A 16,499-nucleotide genomic window follows, 5' to 3' on the forward strand; every position below is an offset into this window, starting at 1 on the left:
TCTTAGACTAAATCCAGGAACCATTTACCATTAGTTATTGTCTTGCTAAAGAAAACAAGAAATTAAATTTTTAACTTGAACTTGAAAACAAAATTAACGTTACAAAAGCGTCCAAGGACTAATTCACTTCAGCCTGTCTCTTTTATATTTTACTATTTTACAAATCAACAAATAATCTCCACTTCTCTTGCATATTCCACTATTGTCCCTTGTTCTTGGTCTTTTTCAATATTATTTTTCACAATTTCCCCCAAAGCATCAGAGTTTTTTGGCGTATTCTCGTCTTTAGTGGGTTCTCCGTGGATTTCTCCGTGGATTTCCGTGCATTCCTCTGCGTTAGAATCCTTTTTCCTCACTCTTTCTCTCAACGCACAGGGCAGACAATTTGCCAAAAACAAGATGGTAAACAGGCAAATGAGAGAAAGCACTGCTCCCAACCCGACTTGCAAATCAAATTCTCCTTCAATCTCATCTTCCCATCGTTCTTTCTCTTGACTCGGCGCAAAAAAGACCATGCCCTCTTCTTGGTTTGGCATCAGATTTGCTTTTTCTAAATTATTGCTTCGAACTAAACCGCCGTTGCTACTTGACGGATTGGATTTTCTTACGAATTCTCTATTCTCGTCTTCAAGATCAGTCGCGTACAGGTTGCCGTCGATCTCTGCTAAAGTATCACCGAATTCAAACTCAAACTCCTCCGGGTTGAGCGTCGGAGCATAGTCCACGTCCAGATTGACGCGAATCCATCCGGAACCTCTCGCGAGCTTTCTCAAACCCTCCGAATTTTCCTGGTCGCCTTCGGTGAGCAAATTGGACGTCAGCGGCCGATTTTGGCACGTTGCGACCAATAGTTCGGTGCGTAGAAGCGGCCCGCCTCCGTCCCCCGTGGCGAAAATGCGCTGTCTCGAGCCGGGGGAAACGACGATGACGGATTCAGCCAGGGACGAAAGGCGGAGAAAGGACGGGACGTCGCTGAAGGAGGAGAGCAGCGCGGCGGTGTCGTCACTGAACTGGAGGCAGACGCTAACCGAGGCCTCCTGAGAGAGAAATGGACGGAGAGAAAATGCTTTATTACTCCACATAGGGATTCACTGTCATATTCATGTGCAATTACTGTCGTACTCACATGCAATAGTGTCACATTCATGTGCATATAACTGATGAAAATGGAGTGTTTATTTTACCATTATTATTATTAGTAGTAGTATTATCTTGTCTTACGCTAGCTGTTTTTATTTTATTTTATTTTTATTTATTTTTCCCCTCCATTCCTTATTAGGAAATGAGAGGTTTTGTCTATAGGAGTTTTTGTTTATAAGAGTTCTTCTATTAAGAGTGTATTTTTAAACTTCCTATAAATTATATGTCCTTTTCCTCCTTATCTAGCAGCGTTTCAACAATGAAATTTCCCCATGTGTGGACAATAAAGGATTATCTTATCTTATCTTATCTTACATAACTGGCTTCACTTTTTCACACATGACACAAAGAAAAAAAGACAAACAATGCAACAATAATGCAGGTAGAGCGCAGTTTAACCTTCGTCAGGAACTTTCTGCGTTCGCTCTTATTCCAATCACCTCACTCTGGTGTGTAGCCCCTTCTCTAGTGTCTGTTTAGTCTCACTGGTAACGCTCTTTACAACTTTCTTCACTGCATTGGATAGAATACACTGTTTACGCTCTGTTTTTGTCCCGGTGTCGTGACCTTAGGGTGACCCAGTATTTGTCTTAAAGTATTGCCCGGATTCAAATAAACAGGAACTTCATGCTATCTAAAAATCCTTTGTAGTTTATCGAACAGTCCAGAGAGACAAGGAATAGACTCCATTTCTTCTTGGGTCTTTGTCCTGTTTTTTGGCTCTTTTAACTTTGACTAGTATCTCAGTCGCAGTCTGTATTCCCACTGACACGTTTAGCATCTTAAAAGCGGATCAAAATAAAATATAGTCATTTCAAATACTTTTATACTTACTACAGACCCTACAGAAGACGTGCACCAAAGATCTGAGTCTTAAGTTAGATTTAAAAGCTTTTATTACGCTCTTATTTGAAAACTTTCTGGACGTCATATTCTCTGCAGGGTGTCACTCTTACATAACCGTCCCATTTGGCACCGCGCTCTTATCTCATTCAGAGAAGCTGCAAAATGTTGTTTTGGGAAGTACACGGCATGAGACGAGGAATCAGAGACGGCGAATGATCAAAGTAAAGATCGACTGCAATCAGAACCCGGCGTAAATACGTCCCTGACATTTGATTGGTTTAGTGTGACAAGCGGTTTCACAGAGTCTTCCACTAAAACACAAGAGAAAGGTGCAGCGAATGAGTGGATTTAAGTTTATACTGTATTTGTGATGTGATGGTGTGTTTGGGGTTTACTGCAGTGGTGAATATTTGACATTGACTGTATGAATACACATTTCAAATACACATTTACAACTGAATGAATGAAGTAAACAAACTTTATTTCCACTTTTGGTAATGATAATACAATAACTTAGAGGTAGATACCATTTGTGAGAAAATACATTTGACATAAAATTACATTTTACAAAGAGCAAAACTAAAATCTCAGTGATACTGTAACTTATAGTGCATCGTAGCAATGACTACATTAAGAGGAAATAACTGTCTGGTGCAATACGGAAGCAAGTACCCAAGAGATACATAAAATGAGCGACAATTAAACAATATGAACGACGAAGGGTTGACCTCTGTTAGAGTAAAACCACAATTCAAATTAAAACATATATTTTGAATGGGGAAAGATCCTCGCAAAATCCTTCAAATCAGGAAGAAATCAATTTGCCTGAAACCCATGAATAGAATATGGGCAACATACACCTCTAGAACTCTGCAAACTAATAGAGAGCAGCACTTTTAATCAACATGTCTTTTTGAATTCAATATTTTGTATTTGTACTTTTTAATTTAATTACTATTCAATTGAATACATTTGCATAGTTTAGTAAAATAGGTCCATGACTGAGACATTTACCTGCATTTGACTTAAAAACTACCATTATATAGCAATTTAAGGACATTTATGCTTGTGTTTTGACATCAATTTCTATTGAATGACTAGAGCAACATTATTTGAAATATCTGTAGTAGTTTTTATTATCTTTATCAGTCCGCTCATATGAAGTTTTCCAGCTAAACGTTCGGATTAAAGTAAATGTATCCTCTTTAAGCCTCACCGTGCCCTGACTCATGTTTTACCTGGTGATAGCTGTAGAAGATGTTGTACGGCGTGACTGTGGCTGTGACGATGGCCGGATGTGATTGGCTGGAGCTGAGCGTCATCCCGAGTCCACTCACGACCTGCACCGAGAGATCGTCGGGTTCAACGGGGTCAGGGGTCACCAGGAAGTCACAGCCGCCCAGAGTCCCATCCCACTGCGCCGACACCACCTAGAAATTGCATTACTTTTGTCAGACACAAAAGAGTAAATGAAAGTGTTGGCATGAAGATTATATTTTAATTTCAACGTTAATATTTTGTATTATTTTTAATAATACGGCTTTATTGGGCCGTGCAGCGTGAGAGACTGAGGAAGGACGTGCAGTAGATTGTTCATAGGCATATGTTTTATAGCGGCACAGAATGTATACCTTATGTAATACAATGGCATCTTTATCTCCAATATAAACTTTAAAAGGCAAGAAATGTAATGCTGTAATCTGAAGAATGTCCAGTGGTGTGACAGGAAAATAAAAATGCTTTTATTTAAAATGTGTACTCCAGGATCATCTCTGTGAGTTCAGGTTAAAAGTAATAATTCATCAACAAAATCTTTCTAAAGAAATTGTACGTGCACCAGTTTGATGTCATGCAGTGGACATTATTTCTTTTGAATAAAGAATAAAGCCTTTTAAAATAAATGATCAACCAACTAAAGTTTGAAATACGCAGTGACTTAAGGCTTTTAGATAATATTTACAAAAACTTATTGTTGAAAATCAGAAAAGTTTTATTGTTTTTTGACATTTTGATATAATAATGCCACTACATTTGTTATGGAACGTTCACTTTGTATGTGTTTTATAGTCTTTATAGTCCAGATAACAATTACAATGATCAACATATGACAATGATTACTTTTTATTAAGAGTTAGCCAAGATTAGTCGATTAATCGTTGCAGCCGTTCTCTGCGTCGCCTGCTCAACCTGAATCTTTCAAAACAGAAAGAAAAACATAATCTTCTCTGCGTCAACGGCTCACAACTTTGCTCACTTTTCCACTACATCCATAAGTAATGTTGATAAGATTCCAACACTAAACCATTACGAAACGACACAATTCAGAAAAAAACAAATTATGCAAATATTTTCCTCGACCCTTGTGTAATGTTTGTCAAGAATGATTTTTTTTGTTTTTGTTTAAGTCACTCAGGTCACTCCAAAAAACACTTATTGAATGCATGTGTGTATTAACGGCTTAAATCCGTGCTAAAAAAAAGTAGGTTTCTCACATAGAGTGTCGTTTTTCCAGGTTGACGTCCAATTATGTTGTTTCCTTTTCCCAGCGTCGCAATATGAGGGTCTTCAATTCTCAGCCAATCACGGACGAGCTCTGTGACATCGGCGAACCAATCAGAGGAGCTCAGGAAGTGCTTGGTTTTGCCTTGAGAGTCCAGAGCTTGAAACTGGGTCAAAACCTGGACCGACGTGCGCTGGTAGACCGACTCACAGCTAGAACAGAATGTGACAAAAACGTAAAATAAAGCATAAAATATCATTCAAACTTTGCTTGTCCTGGTTTAGTCCTGGTTTAGCCCTCGGTTGGTCCTGGGTTAGTACTAGATAGTGAAGACGCTACACTGTAATGTGTAAACTGGTACGAACAGGACCAAACTTTGACTGTTCCTACTAACAAACCCAATCTATTTCCTAACCATAACTCAGCTCCTAAACTTTACCAAACCCTCACCTTTACCATTTTCATAACCTTCATACAGAGGCATTTCTTGAGTACACCTGGTTAAATACTCCAATATAAGTGAAAGTAGCTCAGTGAAATTATTACTTAAAGTCTCTATGAAGGTTCTCCTGTTTTTGTAATTTTGACTTAGATTGATGGATAGAACCCGTGGTAAATATTCATCGTAGTTTGACTTCCGTTAACTTGCAGTTTGTGAAGAATTTTTTTAAAATAACCGTTTAAAATCAAAACGTTTAAAAAGTAGAGCTGCGTTCTATACAGAATCCCTCTGTGATGTCATCAATGTGCGACGTGCCATTGAAAACACAAGACAATTTACACTTAACTGACACATTTTTTTTACATTTTAGCTCAACAAAAATGTAAATGGATTTTGGCTCTTGTTTACAGTCTGGTTGCTAGGTAACAGCAGTGGAATTATCTCTACCTATGACAAATGATTGCCCATTTACAACCAGGAAGTACAATTATAAACTTTATAAAAATGGTCAAACAGGGGACAAAGGCAAAATGTTTAGTAGAATCTGAAATATAATTGTGTTCACTACGTGTTGTATGTGTGTAGTCTAACCTATAGACCTTCATATAGACTAGCTTCTCAACGCATTATTCATTCACTCTCCACAATTGATGGTGGTATACAGCCGCAAATATGCACCAATAATCAGTTCATGAAAGCAAATTGGATTTCTTTCTTTGAGATTCTTGCTCAACAACCGCTCTTTGGAATTGTGGGTCTAGAAACATCCTTAAATAAATGTTACCCTTTGTCGGTGTAGTAGTCCCAGCCCTGGATGGCATTGAGCACAGGGTCTGACAGGGACACTCGCAGGGGCACAGAAGGGGCCCACACCTGCAAACAGAGGGCCCCACTGAGCGTGCCCAGAGTGAAGCGCACTAGTGCACACGTGTCGCCTTCCCCGGACTCACTGCCGTCAACGAACACGGACGAGCAGTCAGAAGAGACCTGGAGGTGACGAGAGAGTCAGAAGAGACCTGGAGGTGACAAGAGAGTCAGAAGAGACCTGGAGGTGACGAGAGAGTCAGAAGAGACCTGGAGGTGACGAGAGAGTCAGAAGAGACCTGGAGGGGACAAGAGAGTCAGAAGAGACCTGGAGGTGACGAGAGAGTCAGAAGAGACCTGGAGGTGACGAGAGAGTCAGAAGAGACCTGGAGGTGACGAGAGAGTCAGAAGAGACCTGGAGGGGACAAGAGAGTCAGAAGAGACCTGGAGGTGACGAGAGAGTCAGAAGAGACCTGGAGGTGACGAGAGAGTCAGAAGAGACCTGGAGGTGACGAGAGAGTCAGAAGAGACCTGGAGGTGACGAGAGAGTCAGAAGAGACCTGGAGGTGACGAGAGAGTCAGAAGAGACCTGGAGGTGACGAGAGAGTCAGAAGAGACCTGGAGGTGACGAGAGAGTCAGAAGAGACCTGGAGGTGACGAGAGAGTCAGAAGAGACCTGGAGGGGACGAGAGAGTCAGAAGAGACCTGGAGGTGACGAGAGAGTCAGAAGAGACCTGGAGGTGACGAGAGAGTCAGAAGAGACCTGGAGGTGACGAGAGAGTCAGAAGAGACCTGGAGGTGACGAGAGAGTCAGAAGAGACCTGGAGGGGACAAGAGAGTCAGAAGAGACCTGGAGGTGACGAGAGAGTCAGAAGAGACCTGGAGGTGACGAGAGAGTCAGAAGAGACCTGGAGGTGACGAGAGAGTCAGAAGAGACCTGGAGGTGACGAGAGAGTCAGAAGAGACCTGGAGGGGACGAGAGAGTCAGAAGAGACCTGGAGGTGACGAGAGAGTCAGAAGAGACCTGGAGGTGACGAGAGAGTCAGAAGAGACCTGGAGGTGACGAGATAGTCAGAAGAGACCTGGAGGGGACGAGAGAGTCAGAAGAGACCTGGAGGTGACGAGAGAGTCAGAAGAGACCTGGAGGTGACGAGAGAGTCAGAAGAGACCTGGAGGGGACGAGAGAGTCAGAAGAGACCTGGAGGTGACGAGAGAGTCAGAAGAGACCTGGAGGTGACGAGAGAGTCAGAAGAGACCTGGAGGGGACAAGAGAGTCAGAAGAGACCTGGAGGTGACGAGAGAGTCAGAAGAGACCTGGAGGTGACGAGAGAGACGATCGAAAGACACTGAAGTGAAGACCGTGAGGTGCAAATTCAATGGTTGATTTCGTCCTTATTCACGCCTGAGTTTATATCATCTTCAGTCATTGTGCAGATTTTCAAATGTTTGTAGATGTTATTATACCTTTAAGATGTTGTTATTTTCTGAGTGACAGGAGACTGCAGAGGTCACGTCGGACACTTTTCCACTTCGGCTCACGGCCAAAACGATCACTGGCAGAGACACAGGGCGGCTCGTCAAAATGGCCGTGTTCAGGATGCTCTTGCTCTGTTAAGACGAGATCTTACGTGAGTTAATAAAAACAGCTTTGGTGGATGAGATGTTTTACAGTATTTAATGGAAACCAAAAGGGAGATGGAGTGAAAGAGGAGATAAAGTTTGGTGTGAGCGCAGAGAAGCTCATTGGGAGTAAAAGATTCCCCATAGAAACCTCGGAAAAACACAATACATATTTAAGTATATATATATTTTTTGAAGTACCTCAGTGATGGGTGCGATGCCGATGATTGGTCGATCTGTAAACGTGAACACACTCTCTCCTGCCCCGTGTGGTGGAGGAAGGAAGCTGCCTGAGTACTCCACCCACCACTGCGCCGTTACAGACATGGCAACGCCAAAACTTCTCCTGAGCCCATCCACCGACAAGCACACCACCTGCTGGAGTGACGTGGAACTGCAACAATATAGAGCCAGGATCAGTAAAGAGTCTTTAAGATGTTTTTTTGTTGGATGTCTACAATAGGTAATTGCCAGAACTGGAGAGAGGTATAAGCATTTTTTAAATTAAAAAAACAGAGCACACCAAGGAAACCTAGCTGCAGATAGAACATGGACAAGACATCTGCTGGCCCCTCCCTCTGAGGGGGACAATGCACACAGGTCCCACCCCAATACTCATTAAACTTGGTTGTTGTAAAGTATTTTCTAGCCATAAGCTTTCCTGAGGAAAAGATGTCAGAACCGTGACTTAAGACGACCACTCTAACCAATGTCAGCTCATAAAGTCCATAAATCATAAAGTTACCACTCACTCCGCCTTGTGTTTGGCCGTGCTGTGCTTGTGGCAGAGGATGGAGACGACGTCGTGGTCCGGTCCCTGGGTCTTCTCCAAAGTCACGGCCCACAGATCAGAGGTCAGAGTGCGCTGGGCCACGAGAGACACCAGGCCCTTTGGCACCTTCAGTCTGAGGGTGAGAGTGATGTAGAAAATACACACATCAGTGTAGGCTCATCTAGATGTGGTGTTAGCACGGAATTTACTGCTCCACAGTGGAAATGATCTCCATCAAGAACAAAACTAAAGCGAGATATTTACGCGAGATATTTAAAATTTATCAAAAGTGTTTATTAGCCATCACAACTGTCAACTCATATTTTTTGCCACCATATTGATTCTAGTTAAACAATGTACATTTCAAGGAAACATGAATTAAGAGCCCACATTCTCAATATTAAATCAGTTTTAAGTGAGTTTGAGCTATTTGTTGTCAGATTAATAACCATCACTTCATCTAGTCACTGAAGAAAAGCTGTTTCTTACTTGATGATGACAAAATCGTTGCTGAAGTTTGCTCGCAGACTCACGGACACCCTGATTGGCTGTCCAATCAGCACCGGCCCTCTGTGATAGCCAATCACGACGTGGGCGTCCAGGTTTAGCTCCGCCTCCTGTGGGCCGTGGAGACAGGACCGCACCTCTTTTGTCTGACTCGGTCTTTGGTCCGGTTTTTCCTCCTTTAGATGGACCGATTTGAGAAAGAACAGCTGCCTCTGGGACTGTGACCACTGGTCCTCCTCACAGGCAGGAGCGCTGTGACAGAGGAAGACAAGTGTAAAAGCAGACAGGAGGGGACAGAGAGTGTATTTATATGAAAGCATTGAGAGGTGATATTGATATGCAAAGGCAGTACACAGCTTTTACCCAGAGGAGAACTCGAAATCGAATGTTTCCACCGTGGAGTAATAAAGTTGGATGTGGTTGTTTGTTGGTTGTTGAAATCTAAGTCCCTCTAGATCTTGGACGTCGTCTTCTTCACTTTCATATCTGAAAGAAAAAAATAAATCATCCACAAAATAGGTTGCGTCAGAACTCGGCATGTTTCCATTGCTTTGCTTTGATTGATTGAACTTTATCTAATCAGAAAAGTGCCATTAAATCTCTTTTTCAAGCCTGACCCTAGAGGAGAGGAGCCTATTGTACATGTTTTTAGTGGGCGGAGCAACCGGTGCACCTGGAGGAAATCTACACAGACATGGGGAGAACATGAAGACTTTACACAAAACATAGAACTCATAGAAAGAGTTTGACATCTGGGTGAGACCAGGCCCTGCACATGGAGACTTCATTAACATGCACGACTAAATAAATAATTAATTATAATAACTGTTCTGAGATCAGGGCCATTTCCTGTTAATTAACAGTCAAATTGCAGAAGTTTTTTTCCTGGAAACAAAAATTCTTTATGGTCAGATTGTGTTAAAATAAAGCACAGATTAACTTGAGTCTCAGAAAGAGCAGTGCCTCCAGTTAGCTTCATACATCAAGGAATGTTGTTAACATCACTTTAATTAAATTCAAACATTCTTACTTACATCAACTTAATATTTTTGAAATAACAAATGAGGTTTGCTGAATCATATAGAACTGAACTTAAAAGGCCATAGAGTAAAACTTTACCTCAGGGTTTGTGAAGCTCGATGTCGCAGTCTGAACTGACGCTTCTGTCTCGTTCTGTTCTTTACCCGGCGATAAGAAGGAGCGCGACTGTGCAGCTCTGCTGTGCTCTGTTCTGATTGGTCCTGATCCTTGAACCAATCACTGGGCAGCGTCAGAGTGACCACACAAAAACCTAATGGCGGCTAGAAGAAAATCAGAAGTGGGTGCATTGTTGTTACTTCCTGTGCACAAGTGATATGTTTTAATCTTTATTAGTTGGCCGTGGCTGCAGAGCCGCAGCGCGGTCAAATGGCCCAACAGTTTCAGTAACCGCGGCACTGCCATATAGCCTCATGGCTAACCTTAACCCTAACCCTAACCTTAACCTTAACCTTAACCTTGACCTTAACCTTAACCTTAACCCTAACCCTAACCCTAACCTTAACCCTAACCCTAACCCTGACCCTAACCTTAACCCTGCGAGGTCTAAAACGGCACGGTCAAATAGCGCATCAGTTTCAGGAGCCGCGGCACGAAATAACATGGCAGTTTCGACCGCGCGCCGCGGCTCTGTAGACACTCTCTTATTAGTTTAGTGAATGTATAAACTTTGCTTTGTCATCTCATGTTTTAGACCTTAAAATAGCATATGAATTTAAAAACACATTATTTTATCTCACTCATTAGGATTTGTGTTAACTCTCCATCTGCTGGCAGCTAGCTTGCCCTGACACGCTAATGTAGACACACAGTTATAATGAATGTGATCTGAGGCAGAAATGCTCAGGATGAGTCTGTGATGATTTTGGAAATTTGAAACAGACTGGGTTTTTTTGAAGATTGAAGAAACAAGAATGATTGAAGCTAAATACAACTCCAGGTCTGTTTTAATGAGGGAAAAATGTTACAATATATATATATATCAATTTTGCATAATGTCCTTTAAAAATAGGAATTTTTTCAGGGGGGAAGTGAGTTACTTTTCCATTAGTCTGAAATCCATGAATTGTAACCATGAAATACATTTAAATAAAGACAATAGAATAACTCCCCTTACAAATAAATAATATCAATAATAATTGCTGCAGACAATATTTTCATAAGTGATATTATTGACCATTTTAGTAGAACAGTAAAATCCTTGTAACAATAAAGCGGTGGATAATTACAAACATTTTACAAAAAAATTACAGATCTATTGAGCTAAAAAAGATTGTGTATTTTTTATTTATTGAACGATCAGTCAGTATTGTAATTATTATCATGACAGGCCTGCTCCTCTTACATCATATCACGCCGGGGTCTAAGCGCCACAGTTCATCCGTTGCCGTGGCTCCCTCACCTGTGTAACGCACAAGGCTTTGCTCTCCTCCGTCTCCCTGAAGGCGTGCAGACTCACACAGGTCCCGCTCGAGTCCGGCCTCTGGTGGAACAGGACTCGGACCCTGAACCGGTCTTGGCCTCGCTCGTCCTCCTCTTTTTCCACGTATTCAGAGAGAAGAGAAGCGGAGAGAGAGGGAGGAGAAGGAGCCGGAAGCGAGGGCAGCGACTGGAGACAGAGAGCGAGAGAGAGACAGAGAGAGGCAGACAGAGAGAGAGACAGAGAGAGAGACAGAGACAGACAGAGAGAGAGACAGAGAGAGAGAGAGACACAGAGAGAGAGAGAGACACAGAGAGAGACAGAGAGAGAGAGAGACAGACAGAGAGAGACAGAGAGAGACAGAGAGAGAGACAGACAGAGAGAGAGACAGAGAGAGAGAGACACACAGAGAGAGACAGAGAGAGAGAGACAGACAGAGAGAGAGACAGACAGAGAGAGACAGAGAGAGACAGAGAGAGAGACAGACAGAGAGAGAGACAGAGAGAGAGAGACACACAGAGAGAGACAGAGAGAGAGACAGACAGAGAGAGACAGAGAGAGACAGAGAGAGAGACAGACAGAGAGAGAGACAGAGAGAGAGAGACACACAGAGAGAGACAGAGAGAGAGACAGACAGAGAGAGACAGAGAGAGAGACAGACAGAGAGAGACAGAGAGAGAGAGACAGACAGAGAGAAAGACAGAGAGAGAGAGACAGAGAGAGAGAGAGAGAGAGAGACAGAGAGAGAGAGAGACAGACACAGAGAGACAGAGAGAGAGAGACAGACAGAGAGAAAGACAGAGAGAGAGAGAGACAGACAGAGAGAGAGACAGAGAGACAGAGAGAGAGAGAGAGAGAGAGAGAGACAGAGAGAGACAGAGAGAGAGACAGAGAGAGAGACAGAGAGAGACAGAGAGAGAGACAGAGAGAGAGACAGAGAGAGAGAGAGACAGACAGAGAGAGAGACAGAGAGACAGAGAGAGAGAGAGAGAGACAGACAGAGAGAGACAGAGAGAGACAGAGAGAGAGAGAGAGACAGCATTCAGGAAAACAAAAACATCTAAAAGACTTTCTTATGTATTATGTATATATTTGTTCTATTGTTGACCCATTTCAAACTTCACATGACATGAAATCAATTCACTTTCTGAGCAACACTGGTGGAAGTGCAAGTATTTGTTATTTTGTTATTTTGTACTGTATCTGTTTTCATATCAAGCCCCATTTAAACTGCTTCCCTCCTCAGTGCAACATTAACAGTGTTTGTTTGTTTCCTTTTACTCTATATAAGCCTAATCATAATTAGGTTAATTCATAAATAAAAAAGAGGAATAAAACACATACAAAGGAATCTGAAAGTAGTTTAAAAAGACATAATTATACATGATATATACTAGGTTATTTAAAAGTGTTTTTAGTATTAAATATCACTTAAGTTTAGATCATTATATTATACTTTACATATACATTATATATTATATTGATCCAAAACAACCTCAGTTCATTGACTTTGAGTCCATTGGCTCAAACTAAGCAGTGGATTTTCCTTTTTGTGTTTATCAAGCAATTAATGTTAGTAGCAATAATTAATATACTAATTGTGACGTACGTCTTTTTATTACAAAGATGGCGGCATTGTGAAATCAAAATGTTAACTATGTGAACTATTTCAAATTTTCATCAATAATACATTTTATACATAAATAGTTATCATATTCAAAAATCTATTTGATTGATAATGTATTTAAAAAAATCTTTTGAGTCGACTGAATAAATACTTGTTACTTGCAGCTCTAACTTAAAACACATTGAGCAAGTAAATACAATAATAACAATAAATATAGCCGCAAGCGGCGATGATCGGCCCTCGCCACGCCGCCGCAAGAGGAGGGAGCGCTAACGCGCCCCAATTTACCCTTTATTACACCTACAGCTGAATCTGTGACGCTGTCGCGTCTTCTCCCCTTTGCTTTACATATGAAGTCCGTGACTCTTAGAATAAAAATTTTGATAACTTTTGATGGTCTACCCCTGAAGATGAGTCTCACCAAATTTCAGGTTAATAGGGCTAAGGCCCTTGGAGGAGTTCATAAAAGTATAAAGTGCAAACATGTTCAAATTTCAGCGATCTGGCGATTTCCCCATTGGAATAACATGGGAGGTTTCTGTCATCGCTACATCTACGGTGTAACAAATATGACATGGGTCTCATTTACTTTTTTGATCGGGATGCCAAAATGGAATTTTGTGCCAACTTTCGTAAAATTTCGAAAAAATAAACATTTTGTCCTCCATATAAAATGTTATGTCACTCTGTAGGGGGCGCTGTCGTGCCAAATTAATTTATTTCACTTAAAATTTCTCTGGCCAACGTCCTAGGAGGAGTTGGTAAAAGTACGACATTTGGAAAAACTTCCGAAATTTTTATCCAATATGGCCGACATTTGGTTGGGCGGACGGCGTTGCCGGGCTAATATTTTTTATTTCTCTTGTCACCATCTACCTCTGCGCCAAATTTCATGATTCTACGATCAGATTTTTTTTGGGCCATTTCCTATCTCTCAATGCATTTTTTGTACATTTGGGGGCGCTGACGCGCCAATTTTTTTAATTTTAGAAAAAAGAGATAGCCAGAATGTAGAGAGGCACGATTTTTAGAGGTGTGCAAATTTTTGTGACTTTTCGTCAATGTTCACTGGGTGAAAAATAGGGGGGTTGGTCCCGAGAAGAAGAAAGAAGAAAGAAAGAAAAAAGAATATTCCAATGCGAAAACAATGTTTCCCATTTTTCAAATATCATGAACTATACATTTAGCGCTCGCACTTTCCTACCTCATGGTGTGGGTCCTAGGTCACTGATGGGTACTTTCGTTAATTCTGACACTAGAGGGCCAATCTATACAGTAATAATGTTCCATTTTTGCATTACATGCTTATATGCACGGAACATGCGCACTTTCGCAGGCGTGCTTCGCACGGCCTTACGAAACTATAAGATCTCGGGCCTAATAATAACAAATTGTTGTCAGTGTCAGGGCAGTTGAGGGGGGTAATAGATCTCTGGACAAAAATGTCTCTCCTTTTACATTTTTTTGGCTAAGCTAAATGTTTGTACGACTTTCGAGAGTTTGAAAACTGAAACCTTGCAGTGCAAAGTTGGGATAATGCTCATTTCTCAAACATTCATTAATCACTCATCATGCATAATACACCTCCTTCAAACATGTCTGTAGCGGGCTCTGCAGAAACAGTTCAGCCTCGTCTCTGACCTGAGTGACAGAATACGGCCCAAAGGAGGCGTGCAGCTCTGGAGGCGGCGCCCAGGCCGAGGGAGGCATCAGGAGCAGACTGTGAGACGACGAGAAGGGGCTCGAGTTGGAGAAAACCTGTCCCAAACCGGACTGAACCAGGGGTAAATACTGCCAGGAGGAAGAGCTAAGGGACAGGTGCAGAGGCAGGGACAGAGGGCCGGACTGGGACTGAACTGAGAGAGAGAGACATGTTGTTATTGTCAAACTTCACATTCATAAGATCGTGAAGCACAAACCTTGCAGAGTGGCCCAGAGCAGAAGCAGTGTCCTCATGTTTTCAACTGCCAAAAAGAGAACACTGTGTTTGTTTTGTTTTTGTGAGCAAAGTATAAAGTGGCTCTGACGGTTGGGACACTCATTGAACAAAAAGGAATTCAAGTTAAATATATTCAACATTTTGCTAAAGATTATACACATTTTATCCCAGAATAGCAAGTCTTTTAGGTTTATAATTTGACTTCCTGGTTGTAATTGATGACATCACACTAGGCAATTACCCAGCAAACACTTTCTTTAATTAACAAATTGACAAATGAAAAAATATATGAGAGCACCTTCACTTATTCATTTATTTATTTAAATACATGTTCAGAGGTAGTTTGTCATTTACTACAGATTTTTCAACTTTTCTCCACAAATAACTTCCTGTTTGGTGTAAAACTATAATTTATGTTTACAACATACAGATAAATACATATAAATACACGAAATTAAGTCAAAATTAGAAAATCATATAAACCTGTCCTTGGCACTTTAAAGGGAAACGGCCCGTACATGGAATTTAGGGCTGCAATAAACATATTTTTTGCTATTGATTAAAATAGCCATTATTTGTTCAATTACTCAAATAATTTAGATCAAGAAAGAATAGATATTTTATAACGACCAGATTTTACCCAAATAAATCTAGGTGGTGCTGTTTGGGGATGATTAAACTTGTAGATTAAATCATTTTAACGACACTAAATCTACACAATTACCTTCCTATTTGTTTGAGCTGTAAAACCTCGTCCCTCAGCACTTGCATGTTTTGAAGACTGTGCTCCAGATACTAATTATTTGATCACTTAGTTAATGATTTTGTCAATAATTGATTAGTCGTGATTAATCAATGAATTTGTTTCAGACTTAAAATGAAACACAACACAAATCACTATGAAATGCTCAAAAACGTTTTGCACAAAAGTGACTTAAGAGTTGAATGGTTAGTTTAGTGGTTGAGAAAAAAAGCAGAACTCCGGCGCACCGCTAGGGGGCTCCACACGCTCTGGAGGAGACACACATTTGACCCATCTGCTCCGGGTTCAAAGGGTGGAGATGAAAGTGTCTGCTGCAGTTAAATATATCCCAGTGTCCACATCTGAGCTCAGGACAACAAAACACCACCAACAAGCAACGACCACTCAGACCTTTAAACTGAACGTGTCTTTTAAAGGTCCTATGCACACACAAAACAGTGTTATTACCTTTTAATTGTGGAATTCTGTTCAAAGTTAACATTTTATCCGGGGCATTTGAACTAATACAAGAATCGCATGCATTTCAGAACATATGGCGGTCTAAACTACAGATTTAGTAGGTTTTAAACATTAGTGAGACCAGATATTCTGTTGTTTGTGCAGGAAATTGTGTTAATTAAATCATTTCTGACTTTGCGATTTGGTAATTGCGACTACTCAAATTGTGATGGAACAAAACTGTACTTTAGAAATGTGTATTCAGGAAAACATGGTACACAAAGCCTCCAGAAAACACCGTGAAACCAACTATACAAATAAAACAGTGAGACTCTGACAGTTATTGCAGTTTGTAGAGTTTTGTTTGATTCTGTCATGTTTATATGCTGCATGTTTACTCTCCCTCTGCAGCGCTCAAATGCTCCCACTTTATAACGTCATCTAGGAAGTCCATTTCAAGGGCACGAAACAAAGTTAAAAACAAATGTATACAGTACTCTTTAGGTTTCCAGAACCCCCACTTCAGTGAAAACACTTTAGACCATAAAAGTATGATGTTGTTGTTTTTTACTGAAACTGGACTATAAAATAAAACAACATGAAATAAGCTGCTTTTCAAATACACACATGCCACTTTCAGACC

General features: G+C 41.0%; 1 protein-coding gene across 1 annotated transcript; it reads right to left on the bottom strand.

Moving 5' to 3' along the window:
• Window positions 1-84: 84 nt before the first annotated feature.
• Window positions 85-14,676, bottom strand: tmem132a (transmembrane protein 132A). The gene is made up of 13 exons (XM_072462589.1): window positions 14,636-14,676; window positions 14,358-14,572; window positions 11,072-11,278; window positions 9,751-9,932; window positions 8,995-9,117; window positions 8,614-8,883; window positions 8,105-8,257; window positions 7,554-7,746; window positions 7,197-7,340; window positions 5,713-5,915; window positions 4,479-4,698; window positions 3,225-3,416; window positions 85-1,037 (listed from the first exon to the last, which is right to left on the bottom strand). Exons 1-13 carry the CDS (start codon window positions 14,670-14,672, stop codon window positions 165-167), a joined length of 3,012 nt encoding a protein of 1,003 aa, XP_072318690.1. The 5' UTR covers window positions 14,673-14,676; the 3' UTR covers window positions 85-164.
• Between the last annotated feature and the right edge of the window lie 1,823 nt (window positions 14,677-16,499).

This window comes from Eucyclogobius newberryi, unplaced genomic scaffold, assembly GCF_026437365.1.
Source record: "Eucyclogobius newberryi isolate DKJ021-1_F unplaced genomic scaffold, fEucNew1.0.hap1 SCAF_4, whole genome shotgun sequence".
In the NCBI taxonomy this organism is placed as follows: domain Eukaryota; kingdom Metazoa; phylum Chordata; class Actinopteri; order Gobiiformes; family Gobiidae; genus Eucyclogobius; species Eucyclogobius newberryi.